The sequence below is a fragment of the Zonotrichia leucophrys genome, chromosome 1A (genome assembly GCF_028769735.1).
Source record: "Zonotrichia leucophrys gambelii isolate GWCS_2022_RI chromosome 1A, RI_Zleu_2.0, whole genome shotgun sequence".
Taxonomy (NCBI): domain Eukaryota; kingdom Metazoa; phylum Chordata; class Aves; order Passeriformes; family Passerellidae; genus Zonotrichia; species Zonotrichia leucophrys.
Genome location: NC_088170.1, coordinates 47862094 through 47888161, shown reverse-complemented (window position 1 = coordinate 47888161; position 26068 = coordinate 47862094). Strand labels below are relative to the sequence as shown.

The 26068-nt window shown below is 42.5% G+C and overlaps 1 protein-coding gene across 4 annotated transcripts in view; it reads right to left on the bottom strand.

Annotated features, from left to right (window-relative positions):
* Positions 1-23726, bottom strand: part of MET (MET proto-oncogene, receptor tyrosine kinase) — a 90442-nt gene extending 66716 nt beyond the window's left edge. The window contains exons 1-2 of one of the 4 annotated variants that reach the window (XM_064702684.1): positions 23713-23726; positions 2481-3695 (exon numbers count right to left, since the gene is read on the bottom strand). In XM_064702684.1, coding sequence (XP_064558754.1) covers positions 2481-3680 — 1200 coding nt within the window. In that variant the 5' untranslated portion in view covers positions 3681-3695; positions 23713-23726. The other 3 variants (XM_064702685.1, XM_064702682.1, XM_064702683.1) reach the window with 3 other exon arrangements.
* Between the last annotated feature and the right edge of the window lie 2342 nt (positions 23727-26068).

The following is a 26068-nucleotide window of genomic DNA, read 5'->3' as shown; positions in this document are numbered from 1 at the left end:
ATTCTCTTGACATCAAAGAGAAAAATCATCTTGGCTACATTACAAAAACCAAGTTTTGAACTTTGCAACAATAAACTGTGACAAACTCTCAGATTTTATAAAAGCTTTCTTTTAAGTTGAAGGTGACTTACAAATAGGGGGAATATGTTTTATGCCCTCATGTACACTTTTACAAGGTAAAAGAAGGGCCTAAGAAGAGTTGGGGGTTTGAGAATCTTTTTTTATTAATTATTATTTAATCTCCAGCAAAACAGGAAAGACCAGATTTGACATTTTAGGCCAAGCATAAGAAATAATGTCCCTTCCTTTTTCTGCCTGCTCCTTCCCTTCCTTCCTTCAGGTCTACTTTACACACCAGAGAAAAACAGGTTTACAAAAGATGGTTGGCAAATTCTTGCCAATCTCTGTGGCTAGTTGAAACCTCAAAAACCTCAAAGGACACCTTTTACTGGAGCCTTAATCAGCCCTCTGCAATCAGGCAAAGGAAATGGTACAGCAAAGCTTGACAGTCTTGATATTTCAGTGTTAAGCAAACAATCAGGACAAAAATTTCTGACTGGCTTTATGCCATTTAAAAGAATCACAAGAAATCATAGAAACATTTTTCCCTTTACCAATTTAATGTAGCAGAAATCAGAGCTCTGATGACATTTCTTGAAAATAGGCAACTTTAATAAACACGTCGGCAGTACAAGACATTCATTCTGATATGCAAAGCAGCAGCAGACTCTGGAAAAGCTTTTGAAACACGAAAGTACTTCCCAGCATGTGAAAAGCTGCAAATTATTCTGTCAATATTTTAATGGTATACTTTGCTTTGAAGAGATCACCTTATGAAATGTGTGTATAGGCAAGAGCAGAATGAGATACGTTAAAGGCCACGAGCTTTAAAGACAGTCATTCACAAATCATATACCCCAGGAATATAGAATAAAATACTTTCAGAGAAGGACAATGGTTCTTGTTAAAAATGAATTGAAAAAAGAAAAAAAAAAATAAAAAGGATATGACTACCTGAAATGAAAAATTAGGACAGCAATAACAAAGTGAAGAGAGAGAAGCTACTCTGCTGAAGGTTTGCTAACTTGTTTTTAGTTCCTGAAAATTGCCTGTCCCCCTCCCACGAAAAAGGGAATGAAATGCTATGTCTGTTGGGGCTGCTGTATCAGCATCCACTGGCAGTGCCACATCTGTGTTGAACACCTGGGGCCTGCTATAAGCAGTCATGCCCCAAATGGCAAGGCTGCTGTGGTTGTGCTCAGATCGCTTCAGACCCTCTCTGAGCACGTTCCTGCTACTGGGGAGAAGCCACAGGGTCTCTGTAATGGGTTCTTCTCCCCAGACTGCCCTGTCTCACCTCTGGCAGTGGAGAGCAGCCCTTCTCTTTGACAAAACAGACTCCCACCTCCAACCAGGGCATTGTGTCAACATCCTAGCCTGATGCCCTGTGCTGAGCAGCTGTGCTGCAGAGGACACTGGTGATACTTGGGGTGAAGAGGGTCTGTGACTCGCACTCTCACTTTGAGCTGTCCCAACAATGGGATATGAGAGATACTATCCACCTCTAAATGCAGGTTGAGCTGTTGATCTGTCCTGACACTGGCCTCAAACTGGCTGAGCAGAGCCCCACCACAGAGGCTCTGGCCCTCTGGCAGAAGACAGTGTGCCACCTCTGAGCTCCAGATTTATTGTATTTGAGAATAGAAAGTTCCCCAGGTAGGATATTTAGGGGCCTGCTTCATAAGCAGGTGACTGAAAGTTCTAATGTTTTATGTTCCAAAGTACAAAGTTCCCACATTCTGTATTTATTTTACAAGACCTAAAACCAGCACAGACACTGGCCAGAAGAAAAGGGAAAATTTCTGTGCTTACTCTGCTCACAGTATTTCATATGGTTGGAGAGCAGCAGCCTCCTGAAGTCATGGTGTACAGAAATGCAACCCTCCCACCCGAGACCACCTGAACCCTCATTCAGATACAGATTTCACTGACACTTTCTTGCAGAAAACTGATGTCAATTGAACTGTTTCTGTACCAAGCATGACTAACCACATTACAATCTGGCTTTTCATGCCATATTCCAAACCAGCTCTTTCATTTTTTTTCTGAGAAGGGCAGTGATTCAGCATTAACATACTTTTAAGTATGTGATGTTTTTCAAGGACTCTTCAGTGCACATGAATGTTTATGAATACTTTTTTTTAAATATTAAAAGAAATAACTGCCTAAATGTTCCATTTATCTGCATCAGTTTCTCAAGCAAAAAACTACATTTTTTAGTCCCACAAAAACCTCAGTGATTTTTATACTCAATTTACATGAACTAATCCTTTTAGGGATAATCAACAGCAATGCTAAGCAATCTGCAATAATCAGGGACTTCTATTTTGTAACTGAAACTGAAGGGACGGATACCTGGCAATGGAATAGGCAAAGAGAGAACAAAAGTCTCAAAATGTAGCAAATAAATTATCACTTACCCTGTTCAAGCAGTATTTGCTCTCTTTCCCATAAAAGTGTTGGAGGCATTTCATGTTCTGCTTGTCAACAATCTTGTTGAAGAACTCGTTGATGGTTCGCACAGAGACGGCGCAGACAGCAGATCGGTTGGTTGGTTCAGAGGAGTCTGGTTTGCTTTGTGCAAAAACACCATAGAGGATATCATCATTGAGCCCAAGGCCCATTTCGTGTGCTAGAGCTGCACCAGGCTTGCTTACATAGGCAGCTTGCAAAATGTTGAATACCTCCTTCCGGATGGACCTCTTCCTTCTCTTTTCAGTAAAAATGCATTCAAGAGGCATTTCCATGTAGGAACGCATCTCTGAGTCTAAAGTGCAGAAGCGGATAATTCTAGTGTGAAAAGACTGTGAGTCAAGAGCTTCTCTCTGTACAGTCAAAAAATAGACAAAGTGATCATTTTCAAAGGCATGGACGTACCTAATAGGATACGAGTCACGGAACTGAGGGAGGATATCTATATAAGACTGATCTGTGAGAAACTCAAAACCATCCTGTGTTTCTTTTAATCTTCTAACCGATATTGAATGCAGCACGTGGGGAGGTTGAAAAGCAGATGTCACAGTATTTCCAACAAAAAAGTTGACAAACCTGTCCTTTTCAGTCACCAAAACTTTGGTTCCTAAAGTGCTAACAACACAATCAGGACAGTTATCTGCTTCTCCATCCGCCTGGGGTGAGTACATGCAGTGCACCTCGCTTTCAATGTCAGCAGGGTTGTCAGGGTGAATGATGTGACGGTGGCAGATGCCTCCGGACACACTACCACAGCTAATGAGCTGATCATCATAATAAGTTTCTAAAAGCAGTGCCATGTTGATGTTATCCTTCCATATGCTGTTAGATAAATTGGCTTTATCTCGGCAGTCTTCACATGGTGCACAGTCAGGGTTCTCCAAAACAGGCCCAGTCTTGTATACAGAAATGTTCTGGAGAGTTTCATTTAGTACGTAAATCTTATTGACTGCTCCAATATAAACATGATGCTTGTATAAAACTACATTCTGAATTGGTGTGTCTGCAATGAAGTTAGGAAGATCATATTTTACACCAAGATTCATCTCTGATTTTTTAGCTGCTTCTTTGCATTGTCCATGGCTCCTCTGCAGCAAGGCAAACAGGAATACAATAAACCCAGAAGGATTTGCAGTAAAAGGCTTCATTGTCAGAGATCTAATCTGTCAAAATATATTTAATGGGAAAACTGGTTATATTTCATATACTAAACCGTCAGTTTATCAGACAACAGAAATCCGTTTCTAGGCTGCATGTAGTAGCTGAGCTATTTCAGTTTAAGAAGTGTTGCAGTCTTGCTTAGTACCATAAATGTTGCATTAGAAATGGCTACAATCACTGTAGGTACCCATTTCACTGCCTTTAGAACAATTCACAGAAGGATTTTCTTATGATGAGTTTCTCAAGACCCCTTGGCATGTTGTAGAGCAGCAAAAGAGAGAGGACTACTTCCACAACACCATTAAACCAGCTGACTGCTACAGTTTAGAACAGGATGGTGTACACATAGCTAAAAGCAGAACTGCCCAGGAAACTTAGGGGACAACAGCACACAAAGCAGTTGGAGCACTTCAATGTGAGGCTATAAGATATTTGTCAAGTTCTCTAGGGGCTGAACGGATTCCTAGCACAGTTGATCAAAAGTAAGAAATAGAAAAGACATGAAATAATGCCAAGATTTGAGCTGAATGGACTTATATTCTGTTGATTTTTTTTGATTAACCAAGGAAGAGACACTTCACAAGACCAAATGAAGAAACCCCTCTCTCTCCCTCCCTCCCTCCATCTTCTCAAATCACTGTCTTTCATAAAGGCCCAGTTTGGAAAAAAGAATATCTTTTTTCAGCCAGCCCTACTTCTTGGAATAGTCATTCTCCCTAGTGTTGACAAGGCTTTGTAATGTATTATTAGAATATTTTATGCATCATGTGGTGTTTGGCATGCGCAAGCTTTATTTTAGGCCCTGTACCACAGCAGTAAGTCACTCTGGTGAGCCTTACAAGACACAGGCGTATCGCTGTATTGTAAACAAAGGGCTATCAAGTGACCTACAGCCATTAACTGATGAAATCAAACCACCTAGCACTTCTCTCTTTTTCTTTTACATCTCCACACAGTTGTTTGATGTGGCTTGAAAAACCAAAGGCAGATGACTTGTGTGATATTTCACTCCCTTGAAGGATCAATGAAATGAACTGTGGTTATGAGCGTTTCAGAGCAGTATCCACACTATGCCCTGTCACACCAGATTTCTTCTGTCAACATCATGACACATTTGCGAAGCCGAATTTAGCTTCTTCATGGAGAAAACAATTATGCATTCTAACAGCAATATGATCACATACTTTGGGAAAATTCCTCTAACTTTGAGTATAGTTAGGCAATTGTTGCTAATCAAGAAATGCTTGTGACCACTGAGAGAATTTAAAATAGATGATCTTGAAAATTACAAACTGAATAATAGGAATCTGTACCAATTTTTTATTTCATTAGGAAATGAAAATACTACTATAGACCAGAGCTGTTTCAGCTGTGTATAAATCTAGTGTTTTCACTAGATTGGATAAAACAACCCATCAATAATTCTTGTGGTGCTTTATTTCAGTGTCCACTGAATTCTTTCTGTGGTTTACCTCTTTAATTACACAAAATAATAGGTTTTGGAAACTAATTGTTCTTCCTCCCTGTTATCTGATAAGAATCATGATTGAGAGTTGGGGATAAAAATCAGAAACACAGGCTAGTTGCAAGTATTAGCTGGTAAAAACAAGTCACACTTCCAGTGTTGAGACATAAAGATCATCCTTCAAATCAGTAATATTTTTCTGATATTAATTAGTGATAACAGAATCCTGGAAACAAATCTAGCCTGGATTTGAAAGAAAAAGAAAAAAGAGCAAGGATATTGCTATAATTAGAAAATAGTCCCAGTACTCAAACTGCTGACTTCCATATTGTATAGGGCAGGAAGCTGTCTTCCCATCCTCTGTAACATCTTGCTGTCATGATTTTTTTTCCTGCTCTGTGCTGGGATGAAACCAAGAGCTTTCAAAGTTTGTGTAAAACACCCAGAATTCACACATGATCCATGTTCACGTCCTGCCTGGCCAGTGTCAAGTGCAGGTCCCAGCACTGGGAGAAGTGGGGGCCTGGTCTGACTGTCTGCCTCTTTTCAACCACACTTCCACCCAAGACACTGCTGAACCTGTTGCATTCCTGCAGATTCACTTCTGATGAGTCAACGTGTCCTGACAAATACTAGATTGAGCAGAAAATTCCAAAAGTGCTCTATTTCTGACACGAGCCAGAGATAGATATATTGTTACTGTAATAAGTTTAAACCCCTTACCAGAGGCAGCCCTGCAGTGGAGAGACAAAGCAATGGGTGGGACAAGAGTTGCATGAGGATGGGGCACCACCAACACAGGCAAAAAAGATTGAAGGAAGGTTACTTGACAGACACCTTATTTGTTGCAGTATACTCTGTACTATATTCTTGTTTTAATGCTCCCAAATAGATTTCCCACCCAATGGGTCCCTCAGTTTTCAGTTTACAATCCTCCCTATTCTTCCAGTGTCTAAAAAAGAGGATGCCTAGATGTCCAACAATCAGTACCAATGTGCACTGCAGGGGTATTTAGAGCCATAAATACTATCTGACATATTTTTTCTCTCCAACCATATTTTGGGATGTGAGGCCAGTATCCTCAGACAGTGTGCTCTACATTCAGTAAAACACCACTGATTTCAATCTGTGTTCAGGAGACCAAAAATTCCACCTTAGACTCCTTTAGCAAGTGAGGCTGGAATGGAAAATTTAACAGTAAGAACAAAGGTGGGATTCAGTGTGATGTAAAGGATGCCAGGAATAATAGGTACTTTATTTTAGCACTACAGGAAGGAAAATATGAGCAATAAATGAAAATCATCTTTTCTCTTCTATTTGAGTTTCATCATAGAGCTTTCCTTTGTATACTTTTGAGATGTTTCAAGCATCCGCCCAGACAGAAATCTGCTGATTCCAACCTATGGGAAGCTCTGGCTCAGATTTGTGGGCAGCTCTCTAGGGAAGGTGGCTCTCCACAGCCCAGGTCTTCAGCACACTGTGAATCTTCTCTCAAGGTGCCTGACACAGAAGGGACATGTCCTACAGTGAGACATTTATAGCTTAGGGAGAACGCAGGAGTCATGTGAAGAGCACTATGAACTTCACAGTCCTCACATCATATAAACTCTGCTGCTTCTTTCTCAGAGTCTCATGACTTTTGGTGCCACTTTTCATCTGCATCTGACCCAGGTTCTTTCTCTATTCCTGCACTGCAAGGTCCAGCACAGAGCTGCTCTTTTATGACCTCCAGACCAGGTCACTGGAAATACACTTCACCTGAATACATCCTGAAGAAACAGAGAAATTTTGGTGTATTAAAAATTCAGTCTTTCTTCAAAGGTCCAACAGCTCTCCATAGCATACACTCAAAGGCAATTTGTTGAACTTACAGGGATTTGATGAATTAGAACCAAAGTACTTGTGCTATAGCTACAGGTCAAAGAACTAGCTGCTCTCTATCAGTTGCAGAACGAAAACAAGGAAACCTTTTGTTTCTCTGCTTGCTTTGAATGATGGATGCTGTTCAATATTTTGTGACCTTCCTGAGACACGTGTGTGTGTCCTTCATGTATCTACAAGATGACTTGTAAGTTTTGGCCTGTGATGGCCATCAGTGAGCAATAGCTGTCATGGATTATTCCTTTTGTAAGAGATATTTTCAAAGCCAGTGTCATGATGTGCTCATTTTTCCATCACTCATCAGATAGTAGCCAGTAAAACTGATGAGAAAATAGATTTTGGTTAACCATTGCAAATGGTTGGTAATGATGTGTCATATTAGTGTGAGTGCTATGGCTGGTGCTGTGTTTTTGTACCATTAAGTTTCCCAATGGTAATCTTCTTCCTACAAGTTTCATTCCCTCTAATTATGACTTGGGTGATAATTTGTAAATATTGAACATCATGTCTCTCCTTGGCACTGTTTGCAACTGTACTGACAAGTCAGGCCTGGCCTTATTGTGGAATATGTTCAAACTGGCATATGCAAGGAAGCCAGAAAACACAGGCATGCTTGTTTGCCTTTCCCTCATTTCAGAAACTTATTTATCTCTAATCACAAGCACTCCATGGATCTGCACAAGCTCAGACAATATGCTGACATGAAAGCATTTTGTCCGTTGTTTGGTGCATCTCATTTTTCCCAGCTTTATTACAGGAAAGGAAATGGCAGGGTCCTCTATCCCACAGAGAGAGTGTTTGTACAAGAACATATTTAGTCCTAAGATAGGTCATTTCAGGTTAGGTGACAGCAGAGCCATGTTAATTCATGTTTCAAAAACTCTATTGTCAGCAAATGGTAGCCTTTTCCCTTTTTTAAAGCTGATGGTATGGTTTTATACTTTTTCCAGTGGGAGAGTACATTTTGTTACTTCGGTCTCTGACACAGTTGAGGTGGCAAATTTATATAGAATAACCCTAGTGACCACTCCTCCTGAGACTTCAGTTTGCTCTGCTATTTTGGACTAAAATCTGTGCCAGTGCAGGACCTGATTCCCTGTGGTTCAGAGGCTGTGCCATGGAGAGAACATCATCATTTAAGAGGACAGGGAAAATAGGAGGGGGTGATAACAGCTCCATTCATCCAGCTTTAATCAGTTGTTGCAAATCTGCCACAGCAGTGGCATCAGCTTCAGCAGATAAAGCCCACAATGGATGTGCCTTCATCAGACTTTTCAATTAACCAATTCCATCTGTACACAAGGTTGAGAATATCTAAAACACTTAGTGAGGATAACCTGTTTTCTAAGTTCAGAGGTAAAAAAAAGGTTTTAAATCTGAACTTAGTTACCTTAAGACAACAAAGAGAACAAGGAAATTGAAAAAGTTAGCAGTAAACACAAAAATTATCCCTGAGCTGAATTCAAATGGCTAATCTGAGTTAAAATTCATGTTCCCTTGTCTTCAGTGCTATTTCAGCTCTAGGTTAGGTCACTCATCCTGACTAGGGTGGCAACATTATTTTTCCTACAGCATGATATGCACTCTAGCACAGTTCAGTTTTCCAGAGTATAGAGCCAAAGAACTTGTTATCAGTGATTTAGGTTATAAATTCATTCATAGCAGAGGTGGGAGGTTTCTATTTGCTCTTTTTATTCTCAGAGGTGTGTGCCCATGCAGATGGCTGATGGGGAAGAACTGTTGGGCAGGGCACAGTCTAGGCAATTGCTGGAGGATCTACCATTAACTAAATCCTCTACATACACAGTGCAGTCATGTGTGTCAGAAGAAATTGCTTTCATTAGCAGGTTCAACTGATCTGTAAGCCTTTCCTTACAATATTCAAACACATAAAAAAATTAAATTATCCCTGCATAAAACACACTCTTTAATATACATAGTCCATTACTGGGTCTAATATACCATTATAAATCACATCAGCTATCAAAAGAAGCATTTTTGTTGTCTAGCACATTTATTTTTAACAGGCTTTAAACCACAAGAACACTAATCTAGCCTTTGCAGTTGAGAAAATGCTATTCTTACACTCATTTGGCATTTTTTGGAGGTGTCCTGCAGTGTAGTAGAGTATTTTATTTGAATAGCTTCAGAACTTAACATCCTAAAGCCAACTCATGTCATGGGTCTCCAGCACAACTGGATTTATTTAATCATTTTTTGTTGTGATGGGCTACAATGGCACTACTGGCTCTTTAGTAATGAACCCCAGCAAACACTCACTGATGTATTACAAATGAGTGGAACTGATCAAGAGCTATATATTGCTCAGAAAGATTAATTTAATACGTGGAATACTTAATACTTCCACTTAATAGGTGGAATTTCTTGCAATTGAGATAGATTTCTCATGTGAGAAAGCAGCACTCATAAGGGCTGAGCAATCAATTCCATAAAGAATGTGGACTAGAAGTCCAGAATATACATAGATTAACTGAAAACCAGAAAATTACACCAAATAAGGTAGAACCTCCACTGTCTCTTCATGCTTATATTTGCAGATGGATTTGGGTCTTTAAATAGAAGAGGACAGCTTTCCACATCTGGATGATAAGGATGGAAGGATTTAAAAAAACCCCTATTGAATTGTTTAGCAATACCAGGAAAATAGAAAGCAAGCTTTGAACAACACAATTGTTCCATCCTGTTCATCTGAGATGCAAGTCAGCAATTGTGGAACTTCAGTAAGAAAATAACTGTGATGTTATTGTGGCGCTTTACCATAACAATTGGAGTAAAATAAACCCAGTTCTAGCATAGACTTAAGCTTGGTATCTGCAGCAAATAATTCAGCCTGACGACTGACATATGAACACCTTACTCAGTGCAAAGGTTCAGTACCAGCAGAAGAAGAGCTCTCTATGTGTGTGTGAGGAGAGTAACATGCTATGCCTGATACAGTGCATGTCATGACTAATAACACAAGGCAATATTGGTCTTCTGGGTCAGGTTAGTGCATATGGAGATATTCGGGGGTCACTTCAAATTTTTCATGTTTGAACAGACTAATTAAACTCTTATCTATTTTCACCACATATGCAAAGCAGAGGCCTTTATCAGCTTCTAGTGAGTTGAGATAAATGCAGACACACCCTGGTGGACTGAGGAAATCACACAAGCTCACATAAAGACCCAAGTCTTTGTTTCTGGTGTCACAGAAACACCTCACAGTAGGAGAAAGCAACTTGCATTTCGGAGTTGATCCTCTTGATCAACTTTTTTGCATGAGTCTGAGCATTTTGTGGTTGTCTGTACTGAATGGGGACAGTGTGATTTCCTTGGAATGTAGTTCCTCCTTTTGTAAAGAGCCAAGTTGGCAAACCTGGCTGCAAGCACAGTTTTAGCTCAATTCCCTCAAATAGTCCCAGCACTTATACTTGCTACTCTATATTTTATGGTTATAACATTTATCCACCTGAATTCTTGTATTGAAATGCAGAGCATATTTTGGAAGCCTTTCCTGTCTTGTAAAGCTAACAGCCTTCCATACTGTGATAATTAAAGGAATGGCATGGATCATAAAAATGAAAAAGATTAAAAGGCAGATATCCATGAGTAACCAAGACAGCATACAGATTTGATCTAAATGTTCTAACAGCAATTATGAATGATCTTGATGCAGGACATTTCCTACAGTTTAATTGTCATTTGCTGCTAATGGTTCTTAGGAGTCCCTGAGATAATAACTCTTCACAGCCAAACATTAATCTCTTAAAAAAAAAAAAGTTCTCTATGTCAATAGATACAGATAGTAAAGTATATTATATATGATAACTGGGCCAAAATAGTGATTATAAGGTATGTTTTATTAGAATGGTACCAATGGATCTACTTGCCCACCAAATGACCAAGTTTCCTTTTAATGTCATAAAAAATATACTAATACCAGCAACTGAAACCCAAGAAGTCCCTGAATTCTTCCAAGGTGTGGCACAAATACCTAGGATACTAAGCAAAAGAAATTGTGCTGGCTCTGTTCTTTCCTCTGAAAGAGCTGGCAGGACAGTGTCAGGCAGTGGCTTTCTGCTTGGTGGGCACACATAAAGCATGCCACTGTGTGCCATGACTTCACCCTGCTCACTTAATGTGTCTCCAAGAGCCACAAGGCAAATTAGCAACCAAACTTACGGTCAAGGATTTCCAAAAGGCTGCTGATGCCTTGCTTGATACACAGCTTGTCAAGCTGAGATGTCATGGTCAAACTGTGTAGGGTCCCAGCAAGATCAGCACATCTGTGCGACTGAGCTGGGCTCACAGCTTTGGAGAACTGGCCCAAAGGCTGGAATGAGACCCTCAGCTCTCCTTTACTCAGCCTGCTGGGGGTGGCTTATTCAGGGAAAGGAAAAACCAAGAAAAAGTTCTGCTGGTGCACCTGTGTCAGCACTGTACAGAGTTGCCTCCAAGTCATCTCCTTGCATCTAGGAACTTTTGTGAGGGGAGCTGGTCTGGCCTGGCACAGTCCATTGGGCTGATACTGTGTTGGGCTAATATTGTGCTTTTTCTGCATGCATACTTAGGGCTGGAAAGCAGACTGCACTCCTTGCATGCTCAAGCTGGCTCCACAACCTACAGTCACGATTGTGTAATGCTGTGTTTGAGATAATCAGCCCTGCCAAACACAAACCATCTTTGTGCAAAGCTTTGGTGGTCTTTGCCCCAAGTGAAAATGTGGTGCAAACACTCAAAACAGCTACAAACAAAACTGATTGGCTGTGTTTGTAAATTTGCTAGTGAAAGCAATGGGGTCTTTATTTATGCCCCAGCTTCATACATAATCTGATACCAAAGTTAATAACCTGATGGTCTACTTAGCTTCGTAGCAGCTTTTTGATAATCAAACAGGAGCAATGTCAAGGATAGTGTTCATTTCACATCTGTGTTTGGTTAGGAGGTTATGACCTTTTCTTTTTAATGCTGACCTCGCTTTTGTCACTGTAAGTTTATGTTATTGCAGTGCACTTTAAGTGATGCCCTACTTTCCCCTGGTTTAGAGAGGGAGCTAATGACGCTCATTGGCATGAGCGCTGCCTCGCTGCAAACCGGTGATTCATGATCGCCTTCCAAGGACCTTACGGAATTGGCCTTCATAAATCCCGAAATGGCCTGGGACCAGCCTCTCTGACATCCTGGCTCTCACCAGAGGCAACAGTGTCACAGCTGCAATCAGGAGAGTGGCTGATCTGCAGCAGCCTCAGCTCCCTTTTTTTGGCAGATGTCCCTCTGCAAGGGTCCGTCAGCCACAGTTTTTATTTTGAAATATTATGTTGACCTTCAGAAGATGCTGAAAAGCTCAATAGTTTGAAGAAAGAGTTCAGGGATGGCTGAGCAGTCTGAGTTTTTTCATGCTAATGGGATCTTTTTTTGTGTGCTTGTTTCTGAAAGGATTTTTCAGCTGGTTCATTTACTTTCTTTCAGCCTGTCCTCTCCCCTCATTTGAAGAGACCTGGGAAGCTTAAATGTGCAACTGTTGCTCTTCAGAGGTTCTCATTTATACTGGACCCAGAACAAGGTTTTGGACTTGTTCAGACCCTGGAATGCTTCCTTTAGAAATCTGGAGCCAGATAAGGAGTCTGTGAGATAAGCAAAGAGGCTGTTTCCAAACTTCAAGAGGGTATTTACCTTTCTCATTGGGGTGAAATGAGGATAATTAATCCATTCTTACAAAACACCTCCAAAACTAAAAAGGCTTAGTGCTGATTTTACTACAGGTGTAGCACAGAAGGTGAGCTGTAGGATGGTGCCTGCCATTAAGGGGCTGATTTAAAACAATGGTCCTCATCCCTGCATGAACAGGCTGGCCTAAGGTCTAAAATGGGACTTGGGACTGGCTCTGCTGCTTTTGCCCCCTGCCCTGTCTCTGCAGCCCCTGCCTGCACTCTCCTGCCCTTTTGCCATGAGATCCAGCAATCCACCACCTCAGGGCCATTCCTCACTCTCCTCCTCCCCTTCCTGTCCTGGTGGGAAGGTGCAGAGAGTGGAATGTGAGTCCTCCTGGGCAAAACTGTCCTGATGCTTTGGAGCCAAGCCAGCTGGGAGAGGAGAGGGATGGCGTGTGGTGCTGGAGGCTGCCTGTCAGCAGCAGGACCGTGCCTGGCTCCATCCTGTCTGGGCACTGAGAGGAGCTTGGTGGGAGCTGTGAGCCAGCCAGGACTGAGACACTCTTACTGCTCTGTCTGCTCTCCCAGAACTGCAGTGCAGGTGAGATCCAGGGAGTATTCAGCACAAATTGCTGACACTGGTTAATCTAAGCACCTGAGAGTTTTGTGGCCAGTGAGTGTTAGCTTTTCGGATCTCTTTGTTGGACTTGTGCCCTGACCTCACTCTAAAACCCCATCTGAGATGCCAAAGCAGCCTCTCTGGATTTTCCCCATAATATTAAGCTTGGTCTGTTTATCCAAAAGAAAATAAAATGGCAATGGTAAAATTGGAAATTGGTCAGTAAATGTATGTTTTTAATTTAGGACTTCATAGTGAAACAATTGCTTCTAAGCATGATGTTTTACTAAACAGTTGATATTTAATTCAATATTTTGGGCACTGAACAAAGGTCACTGTCATTTAGCAGGAACATTTTCTTTTACATCCCTGCTCCTACTAAAAATATTCAAATCATATTGTATTACTTATTAGCACCATGTATGTTGTGTTCAGACAAAAAATATGGAGTTCTTATCATTAATAATTACTCACTTAAGCATTTTAAATTTGAACAAGATACAGATGTTTGGGGTGAGGATGGACTGATCTCAACTCTTAAACACCTTGCTTTCACACAAAGGTCTGGTTTTGGACCTCAGCTAGGCCAGGATAAGCTACATTCCTTCAGTGTGAAGCCATCATCTTTTCCAAGACTTGACTCCACAGTCTCTATGCAATCATTAGTGTCATTGATTCCTGTGATAGCTGAGCTGACTAAGGACTAGAGAACAGGCTGCTTAAGACAGGCTGAAAGACAGATCAGTGGCAATGACAGAATCTCAATACTACCTCATTTAAAATGAGCAATTGATGATAGAGGGTAAATACTGAGATGTAGAAGACGTAACAGGAATAATAGGTGAGGAACAGTAAATCTTTAAAATCTTATATATTGTTAATGAAGATAATAATTACTCTTTACAGAAAGGCTGAATTAACCAACGCTGCATTTCTAAGTAACTAGCTAATGGACACAGGCATTATCTTTCCATAAGTCTTTGAAATCCCTATAAACCATGAGTAGTCAAATATTTGACTGATGGGCTTTTACCTCTGTTAATAGCATGTGATGGTGGTCTCAGTAAATAACATAACTTTAGATTTCCCTCTTGCAGCTGGGAAAGGGGTACTTTCTTATTTTTAAGCCACCTCTTATTGCTACTTGCTGCTTCCTGAAAGGCTTTTTATATTGTGAAAACAATTCACTGGTTGTTACCTTATTTTTGTGCCCTGAAGGGGATTTTGGGTGTACAGACTCTGCTCAGATAAGCAGGGACCTCTCCCACTGCAGTCAAAGGAATTTTAAAGCCATTCCTGCTTACCTGCAGACAGAAGTTGGCTCAGCTTGTGTTTCACCTACAAGAAAATTGTGGCATTATTTGCATAAAAGAAGTTTTTTCAAAGTATGTTATATGAAAACTTCTCAATTTGAAAACAAACAAACAAAAATGCAACTTGGCCATCTTCAGGAAGCAGCAAAGTTGTCTCTGAGCTCTACCCCAGCTGATTTTATCAGGGCAGCTCACCTCTGAAGAAAAAGACATACTTATTTTTGTAAACATATTTTCAGAAGGAAGGAAAGAAAACTCCACAGAACAGGAAAACAGGTCTTCTAACTGAAAATAACCACACAACACGTTTTCCCTTTTTATACCTCTGCATGAAAATCGTAGGCTTCAGTTCTGCCATTAGAATGTCATTAATGATTTTTGTGATTTCATGTACACTTGTGCTGACTTTACTTACCTTCTGTCTGGCTCTCACCTCTCTCAACTTCTATTAGCATGTTCTGTGTTCACAACACCTCCTCTCATGTAGCCTTCCATAGTCACCCAGGAAAAAAAAAGTGACTTTTATTGGTTAGGTCTTTCTGAATAGAACCAGGAGGACAGAATCATCCCTTTCTCACAAATGGACATGTCTTGCAATCCCTCTCTTTTGTATACATAAGGTCAGGATAAAAGGTACAAAAATCAAATGTAATCTGATAGAAATAATAACTGAATTCTATGGGATTTAACGGAAGATAAAATATAATGAGATTTTAACATGAAGTTCTGAAGCACAAACAGATTGAATATTAAATTTCATAGGATAATTCAGAAACTTATAGTAAGGTTCCCATGCTAGATTCAATAGGATTTTCCCATTGTGGAAATTTATGGTGGAGAGTTGACAAGGTCTTGAAAATGTCACAGGAGAGGACATTCCTAGAAAAGGAGCTATTCAATCCTCTGAGAAGGGAAAAGGACACAGTGAAATGTTGCCACCATGTCATGTACTCTGGTAATTTGTTTGTGAGGCCAGTGTTTGCAATACCAGGCAAAACAGACACTTGGGAATTTCAGATTCTGACTGCAATAGGCTTAATATACCCTAAATACTAGGAAATGAAGAAATCAAAGTAAAGCATAAAACCAGCACACATCTGGGTCCTCTGTTTTCAACTCTAGCATATTTTTCACTGAAGGTGATAGAATTTACACCCTGACTTTAACTAAAGGCACCTACATCCTGGCTAGGGAAACACCCCCATTTACTATTTGAAAGTGCTGCAAACACACAGTGATAAAACTCATTACCATGCACCACTCCGTCCTTGAGCATGTATAGGAAGGCAAAAGCAAAGTGTTCAAAGTTTTCCCTCATCAAAGTTTTCTCTTCCTTCATCAGAAGAGTTAAACAACAGTTAAGATAGTTTTCAATCATCTGCTGCAAGCTAAATTGCATCTTCAAACATGAACAACATTTTCCACTCATCTAAATGGATGGTAAATACACTTTTAGGGTGAAATTTGGATTATTTTCTCTGATGCAGAAGTGCTTTATCACACAGGGAGCTCCACACTGGCTCACTGCTTACTGGAGCCTATTACTGTTTGTATTCTACCTACTCTTTAAAAGATTATTAATACTGCAATTATATATATATTTTTTTTTTTACTTCAGCTTTGGGCATTTGTAAGAATGATATCAAATACTGAGTATTAACAAGGAACATTTTCCCTCAGGAAAAATATTGGCCTCTAATCCAAAGAGCAAAAGCAATAAACCCAAAGAGTTTAAGGAAAGGTTTTAAAAGACAGCAATATATAACATGTAAAATTAGTACTCCCTCTCTAGAAATAGACAGGAAAACTGAATATAATTAAAGTAACTTATTTAACATTTTCAGTGACATCAGGAGAGGGGAATTAATCAACTTTTACCACTAATGCAACTATCAACACTTCTCATTGTCTTCAGCAAAGCTGCCTCACTCTCTTTTATCCTGCTTTCTCAGACTGAACAGAATCTGATCTATTTGGATAAGAAGACATATAAAAGTATATATAATACTACCCATATAATAACACCCATAACAGATATCGGGATATAAAATAGCAATAGATAAAAGCATATATAATTCCCTTAACCGAAATCCTAATACAATTTTGAATGTGGAACAGTCTCAAAGATAGAGAGCAATGCAAGCCTGAGTTACCCCAGTGTGTATCTAAGACAAATGAAGCTTGTGAAGTTATTTCAGTTTGTTCTTTTCTACTCATACTTTGGGATAATCCACAGATTTGGGACTTTTCTCTGGGCCTACTTGGAATGCTGGGCTTACTTGGAAATTTGCTACTTTTATCCTCGCAGGATCATCTGTGATGTGGGTGTGTAGAGGGGGAGAAGCAAACCCCAATGTTTTAATTAATATCTCTGATGGTCCTAAAATTCTGGTGATTTAGTTTGGGTCAACCAAACTAAAATCCAAAACACACTCTTATTTATGATACAGCTAAAGACAAACCAATAAAAGTCATGTATGTCTCTAGGCATTTACAATGGCACAATAGGTCTATTTCTACCAAGCTTGAAATCTCACTAGCTAGATTAGTTTCAAAACAAAGTAAAAGAAAGGTGAGATTCAGCATCCAGCTCAAACAAACTAAAAATAAACAAAAAAAAGAGAAACATTAATTAAGAAACATTAAATAAGCAAGTTTGGAATTCTAAATGTAGATGATAATTGTTTTCATTAAACATTAAACATGCTCAGAAAGGATTTGTTCCCACAAAATTTAGATGAACATAGATAGTTCCTACAGGACTTAACAACTTGTGCAACTATTAATGAGAAAAATTTTCTGTCAAAAAGATACATCAGCCTTCTATTATAGTCAGAGAAGAGGAAATCCATTTTTCAAATATGGTGCAGACACACACAAAACTAGAGCTGAATCCAGTGTCCATGAAGAGTCAGTGGCAAAACTCCCAGGGATAACCACGAGGTCACTGTCTTGCTCAGGATTCTTACAAGAAAAGTGACACAACCACAAAAACAGGTAAAAAAAGCCAGTTTCCCAAGACCCACATGCGTTGTTGGAGGCCTGAGTATTTGTGGTGGGTGATAAAGAGATGGAATCCAGCTGAGGGCAGCTCTGCCAGCTGTGGGCAGGGGTAGCAAAGCTGGGGCTGGGTGTGGACATCCCACAGCAGGGCCATGTGGCTCTCAGCCCTAACAAATGCTCAGTGTAATCAGTCCATTAGTCCAGGTTTCTCCCAGTCCCAGACAGTTGTTTAAAATGAGCATTAATTGAAGCAAACCAGAAACCTTAACACTGTATTTCATAAATAACTGTAACTTTACTGCCTAAATTCATGGTGGTCCAGCCTTGCTACTCTTGCAGGCAAAATGCCTTTCTGAGTCTCATCTCCTCTCCCCTCTGAAGGAGGGTCAGCTATGGCAGGTAGGTGCAAGGGCACGCCACAAGCTCACAAAGATACATACTCCCAGACACCAGGAGGCAAGAGTATTATATGTGCTATATTTTTTGGTCACCTGCCCATATCTAAGCAGCTGAAAACCCTCCAGGTATTACATGCCATCCTCCTGCAGTAGGGCTACCACCTGGAGGCCACCTGCTGGCCTGCTCCTTCTAAAGAGAAACAGAAAATTTTATGTGACTGTTCAGTCACAACAAAAGATATGATTCTAGCCATTTTATAAAATAAATTATATATTTGGCAAATTTCATATCCTTATGCTGAAAGGAAATCTGGCTGAAGCAAAAAACTTCCTGTGTGGGAAGTGAACAACTTACATAATACAAAATTGTCAATAAAAATTAATTACTCACTGCTTAAATCTAGATGTCTTTATAAGTGTGCCTCCTCAATTAACTGAGTCTGCTTGTAGAAGTGTAACTGAGAGGCCCCTGTGCTTCATCATCAACTCCAGCTATGCTATTTTGAAAATAAAAGACCTGTATCCTGTCCAAAAAATAAACTCTGGAGGTGACTTGCTGTGTTACCATTTTGGATTACAAAAAAATACTCAGCCAACACACAGGGGAAGGCTTAATTCCAGCAAACACACACATAAACAGGAAACCTCTCTCCAGTCAGAAGGTATTTTTCCTTCGTACAATGGGGTTCAAAGATGTGTCATCATATAGTTTAAAACAATTGCTAAGGAACCTTACCATTTCCAATAGTTTAGGAATAGAGTTGGCTTCCACAGTTGAAAGTTTGTCTGGAATTGCATGGGAAGCACACAAACACTAACAAATATATGCTGGCTTAGGCCAGTGCAGAAATTTTAATCAATAAGCATGTCAAGCTAGGGGACAGGGAGGGGAGGGAATCAATTTTCAGAAGGCAAATGGTAACAACTGTAGATTTAATCAAATTGCAGATGCAATCCCTTACTATTCTCAATACTTTTGAAAGAAAGTAGCTCCATGGCAAAGAATGAATTTCAATAAATGTCACATATTTAGGTTTATTGCTGAACTTTTAAATTTATCAAGCTAGGTCACTGATCCCTCACAGAAATGATAACCATACACGTCAAAAAGATTTTGATAGTGTTTGGCTGGATAAACATCAAAACGAAGGAACTGCAGTGAAGGAAAGCAACTTACATAAAAAATTGTTACTTCTGTATGACTACAGGAAACAAAGATATGCCAGTGTGACCCTTCAATGCGAGGCTAAAGCTGCAATGTACACAACGAAGGGGTTAGCTATCAAATGCCATGGTGATGGCCATGGTGTGAACACTTGGGCAAAATGAAAATCTTCTGAAAGCATTTGGCAATTTTCCTCCCACATGCATTTGCAATCAAATTTATCATTAATTCAGACAAGAACCTTTTGCTGCTTTCCATACAAAAGGACAATTGAATGTTAATTTTCTTGGGACAAGCAGAAGAAGCTATCAGACCTGTAGGATGCACAGAAAAAGCAGCATTTCATTTAAGAATTTTAAGCTTGTTAAACTCCTCAGCATTGCAGAAAATCTTCTGTTATTGACAACTGCTTGAAAAATTGAATGTTCTGGAGCCCTTGCTTCCCTGGCGACAGGGAGTGCTGGGAGGAGAGGCAGAGGAGAGGTTTCAGACCATTCACTGCTACTGTTGCACCACATGCACCCTTGTGCCTGGCTTATGTACACAGCCTCTCCTTAAAATACAAGCATTATAAAATTCTTAAAATTTGAGAGCTATAAGTCCCTCAAGTTATTTATCTCCACTCTCATATTTGGTATACTCAATTGCAACTAATTCAATGAAAGTCCATCTGAGCCAAGAGGACTCTGTCACCATTCAGCCACATCAAGTGACTGAAAAAGATCACAGCGTGACTAAAAAGTCCCAGAACAGATCAAAAACCATGGCAATCTACTTGGGAACACTGTTTGCTTCAAAGGAGTTATATCCTGGACTAACGTGGTCTGATAACTTTACCTCTCTTTTCTTTCTCTAATGTTTAAAATTGGAGAAAGAAAAAAATACATTATCTTCTTGTACAACATTATAGTTTTCCTCAAGGCAAATAGCTTGGCAATTTGCTAGATTTGTTAATGCTAGAGGAAACAAGTTAGCACACATACCATGTGTTTGAATGCCTTTGGAAATTAGATTGAAACACTGATTTGATTTCCTAAAAGGTATCTTAAACAAGGCAAGGTTAGAGATTTGGAGAGTAATGAGAATTTGTGTGACTTCAAACAGCTCTACATAAAACAGACCTGATATTCTGGGGGGAAAAAGGTCACCTAATTATTCGTTTCCTGAAGGCCCTGTCTATACTACATTTCCCCTGGGTAAGGAAACTGATTTAAAAATGGCTTCTGCTAACATGTTTGCCTCAGTGGCTATGTATGAGACAGAGATTTTTAAAGCCACTGCCAAGAAAAACACATCATTTTTGTAAGAGAACAACAGAAACCTCCTCATCTTGGCTGTAGCAGAAAGATGCCACCCTCAGATGGAGCTCTTCATGGAGCCGTGGCCCTGCCCCCTTGGTGATGGCATGCTGCTTGGGCAGTGTGGCACAACCACCAGGGGTGCATTGCACAGGGTTAATCACCAAATACAAAGGAAGCAAAATCACCAACTGTGGCCATAGCAGAGAAGATGCACAGGTTGATGGTTCATCTGAGGGTAACAGCCTAATGAAACATGAAGTTTGCCACCAGCTCCAAGGACAGACAGCAAGGGAGCAACAGGGAGGTAGAAAGGCTGGACATAAGGGTTCCACAGGAGCCCACCACAAAGGTGGTGTTGTCACCCAAAATCTTAGCAAGGTGTGTTTGAAGTGCCACATATTGCATGCACTCCTTCTGCTTTGCACCAAACAGATCCTTGTAACCCCCTACTGAATTTTGTTTCTGTAGTTTCAGAGAATGCTGTTCAGCTACCCCATCCCTTTCTTATTCAAGAAATGATGTGTAGTGCTGAGGGAGCCCAAGCAGGATTTCCATTACGCTAGATATTTCACAAACACAGATGGAGATGGAGGACCTCTCCTCGCTTTCTGCCTGAAGCAATAAAGTCTAGACACATGCCCACCACGAAGCAGCTGTGGCACAAAGCAGATCACCCAGTGCTCTGTGGCTCCCACTGCTGCAGCTCTGCCTCTCTGGCTGCCCCAGCACAGCAGGCTGCCGGCATCAGGTTCCCTTTGTGGCTGTGAAGGCAGGACTGCTGCTCTTACACTGCAGCCAGCTGTGCCACTTAGGCTCTGGAGCTCTGGAAGCCAGATTTGGGAGGCAGCAGGCTTTGAATTTCTCCTCTGAATTGAAAAAATACAGAGCAGACATTTGCAGATCATAGAAGAAGAAGAGTAGACAGGTTACCCCCTTTGATTGCACTGGACAAGCAAGAAGAGGTTTCAGGTCATCATCTAAGGTACCAGAAAACCATAAATGCAGGAGAATCAGGATGCGAAAGGCAGTACTGGGAAGACAACATTTGCTACTCAGTTTTGCTTTCATGAGCTTTTCATTGAACCTCGGCTGAATTTTGGCTTTCTGGCCGTCTTGCCCTGACTCAGTGAGCTCCCCTCCATCTATGGCTGCACTGTCATCTACACTTGAGCAAAGAACACGTCTGTGAACCCCTCCCCAGCCACAATACATGCACTTTAGCTTACCAATAAAGAACTGCTATGCAGTGGTTGGCCTCTGAAGGGGAAAAAAGAAAAAAAGAGGAAAAAAGGGGAAAAAAAATAAAAAGGAACAAAAAAGAAAAAAAGGGGGAAAAGAGAAAAAAAAAAAGAAAATCCTTATATGATAATAAAAACAATTCATTCCCTGTCCACCAAAAAGGCACAGAAGTTGACTCTCTTCTCTAAATAGCGAGATGAATGTTTTACAAAATATCCCAGTTTCCAAATGATTCAGTTTGTATTAGAAGACAGAAAAAGAATCATGCAGTGCTGAAGAAGGATTAGGGCACAAAGAACAACCGATACAGTCATTCTCCAAGTTACTTTGTTTTCAACATGCAGCTCCTGCCAAAGGCTAGCTTTTTGCTCTTGCAGTGTGTGATCTGTAAACATTTAACCAGCTCTCTGAGAAACATGTGAGACACTTTATCTTGCCTGATTATGAATCCAAACCTCTCAGATCTAAAATAAAAAGACAACAAAAAAGAGACACCATCCTCTTTTTGCAGCTGGACAATGAAAAAAGCACCTGTGGGATGAAAGCAAATGAACTATCACACAGGGCATAGGTTCTTCAGGAAAAGCATGCACTGCAGCTTGAATAAACCTCCTGCAGATTACAAACGCACAGTTTGTTAAACAACACTGCTATTTGATTATTAATCCCTATTGATGTATGTGCAAAACTTCCAATTTCTAAGGAGCGCATTCATTTTCATGAAGCCTAAGACCATATAATTTAATGCTGACATGAAAACAGTGGTGGAATGCCATTATATGAGCCCTTTGCGATTTGTTTACCGTTTGAAGCAAATTCTGCTTTTAAAAATGGGAAAAATAAACCCCAAACAAACCCCAGCAACAGCAACAACACAAAAAGGCCGTACCGCAAGGAAAACTGAGAACGCCGCGCAACCATAAAGTACACATCCCCAACTTGGAGAATCCCGCAGGCTCACCCTGCGCCTCTCAGTAGGCGGTCGGACCGGCCACCACAAACGCGGAGCCGCCGTCTCCGAGTTGGAAGTTCCAGGCTGCACTGCCGGACACTGCCCCGCGGCGCTCCTGCAGAGCGGGAAGGGGCGGGAGGGGCAGCGGCTCCGACTACGGCCAAGGGCGCTGCCCACAGCATCCCGGCGAGCGCTGCCCGCCGAGCGCTGCCCGCCCTGCCCTGCCCCGCCGCGGCAGCGCTCCTGCGTCCCGACGCCCTGCGGAGCCGGGCCGGGGCAGGGGCCAGCCCGCAGCCCCGCACGGCCATCACCATCGCCTGCCCCGCACCGCTACCATGTGCCCCGCACGGCCACCGCCTGCTCCGCACTGCCACCGCTTGCCCCGCACGGCCACCGCCTGCCCCGCGCACCGCCACCGCCTGCTCCGCATGGCCATCACCTGCCCCGCGGCGCCCGGCCAGCCCGGCGGAGCAGCGGCGGCTCCCGCGAAGTTCCCGGGCGGGGCACAGGCAGCCCCGCGCCGCTGCCCGTCCTCCCCCGCTCCCGGCTCATCCCGCGTCCCCCGCGGGTGCCGGTCCTTACCGGAGCGGAGCGGAGCGGAGCGGAGCGGAGCGGGCTGCGCGCCGGCACCACGGCCGGAGGGGCGAGCGCTGCGCCCGGCGGGCTGGGCTGGCTCGGCGCTCCCGGCCCGGCAGCCGGCCCAGCCCGGGCGGGCGGGGCGGAGCGGGGCGCAGCCCGGCGCACCTCCGAGCCCCTCTCTGCCGCTCCGCCGCTCCCCTCCGCCCCGCGGGCTGCCCCGGCCCTGCCCCGCTGCCGCTGCTGTCCCTACCTGGGGGCGGCAGGGGCTGCGCGCCCCGGCGGGCAGGGGCTTGCTCCCTCCCTCCCGCACGGCACCTGGGCTCGGGGCGGCTCTCCGCGCCCTTCCCTCAGGCGCCTCCGCCGCGCTGGTGGCGGCTCCCAGCGGTAAATCAGCCGGTCCCCGCGCTCCCTCCGCCCCTCCGGCGCGGTCCTGACCTGCCTGTGACTCACCACATCGCAGGAGCCCGGGTGCGCGGTGGGGGGAAAGAGGGAGGGGGCCTCCTTCTCCCGCTCCCCCTCCCCTCCTTTCTTCCCCTCGTCCCTCCCGGCCAGGCGCCCCCAGCCCGGGGGCAGGAGGGGTGGCTGTCACTCCCCACATGGGGAAAGCCAGGAGGACCATTGGTGGACTTTATCCTGCACCTCGGCGTTTTCAGGCCAAGTGGGTACCAGTGGTGTGGGCACACCCTTCCTGCACACTCCCAGCTGCTGGGCAGCCACCATCAGGTGTCAGTGCCTGACTGATGCTAAAGCCTAACCCTGAGAGGTCGAGATATGGGCACCCCTAGGCTGGTCCTGAGACACCCCCCAGGCTGTGTAATAGTGAACAAATTTAGCCCATATTGCACTATCATGGTGTCAGTGCTGACTGTGCTTTAAATGTCTCTCCACATATAATTCAAACAAATTACCTTATTTATATAGACTGTCAAGTAGCTGTCTTCCCCCATACATGCTTCCTACAGGGTACTAAACTGCACAGGTTGGGGTTTCTCCCTCCCAAGGTTTGCAAAGCAGATGATGACTTCATCTTTCGGAGGTGCTGAGAAACTGAGTCACTCAGCAGTACTGCCTGTGCAATGTACACTTGTGGAGCTGCCGAGAGACTGCAAGTCTCAACACTGGGGCATGCAGCAAAGGATCCATCTTTTTTTTTCTGGTAACGAGTTTCAGCAGCTACTGATTTAAACCAGATTTTAAGTGAAAGGCTCCATATTCCAATAGGAGTTACTGGAGACATCTATTTTCCCTGTGCTTGCTTCCTTTTTTGGCCCCAACTCTGCTCCCCTTAATCATACCATTTAAACCGATGAATGTTTTTTGTGAGTGAAGTAAAAGGAACTGAAGAAACACTGCCCAGTTTCATGATTAACCATGGGAAAAATGTCAGACCTTACATCAAAACATTCTGTAAGGAAAATTAAATATTGTATGTATTTGTTTTAGACCTCGGATGTCACCATGTACAAAGACAAAGCTGTGCAAGAGAACAAAACATTTTAAAAAAGCAGTTAGCCACCTTTCTGCTAGTCTTCTGCTGATCTTTCACAATTTCACAAATGTCTCCTCTTTTCTATGGACTTGCCAGCACTAGTGATAAAGACATCTCACCTAGCTATAAGCTGAATCTGTGCAAAAACAGATGTGTGATTGCGGGCAGCCTGCCCCCAGCTTCCCCTTGAGAGGAAGTTGTAACTGCAATGAGGTCTCCCCTCAGCCTCTTCTTCTCCAGGCTGAACAAAGTGACCTCAGCCACTCCTCTTAAGGCTTCTCCTCAAGGCTCATCACCATCTTCATTGCCCTCCTTTGGATGCTCTCTACCAGCTTTATATTTTCCTTATATTTTGGTGCCCAAAACTGCCCCCAGCACTGGAGGCGAGGCTGCCCCAGTGCAGAGCAGAGTGGGACAATCCCCTCCCTTGCCCAGCTGGTGATGCCCCCAGGACACAGTTGGTCTTCTTGGCTGCCAGGGCGCTGCTGACGAATTCAGCTTGCCATCCACCAGGAACCCTGGCTCCCTTTCCACAGTGCTGGTCTGCAACTTCTTGCTCCCCAGTCTGTCCACACATCCAGCGTTGTCCCATCCCAGGAGCAGAATTCAGCTCTTGTTTCTGTTAAACCTCATAACTGATGTAATCTCATTTCTTTCAAGTGTCTGGAAATCTGTCCATTTACTTCAATAACCTTTATTTTAATTAATACTCAGCAATAGTTAGAAAAGGAAGACAGTGCCAGCCCCTCCCAGGGAAAAGCATGGCTTTTACTACTTGCTGGGCTTCAATTAGTGATCAGTCAGTCATTGTGCATCCATACAGCCACACCAGATTTGGAAGAATCTGCCTTAAGAGTTTTGAAAGAAAATGATAAAGAAAAAGATCTGGAGTTCATCCTAAGGACAGCCCCTCATATTATTTGTTCTTAGGCTGCTCCTGAGTTCGCTGTGCACCTGCCTGGGCTGAGCAGCCAGCGCCCAGGCTGTTATCTGTGGGACAGCCTGTGCTATTCTAAAGCTAACAAATGGATTGTCACTAACATAAAAAGGAGAAACAGATGTTTCCTTTCCATTTCAACCATGCTGATGCCATGTTATTTTAGGTTAGTTTTATGAGACAGTGACACTACACTGAGGCTTTGATAATCATCTGATACTCCTTTCATCATGCTTGCAATGATATATGTGCACCATGAACAACTTTCTCAGGGCCTTGAAGTACCTTTAAGGTGCAGTTATGGGCGAAAAAGAAACTATTACTTTCTTATTCACCATCCTGGTCTCTTTATAAGTTTTCCTAGTCTCTCTCTTCTGTCC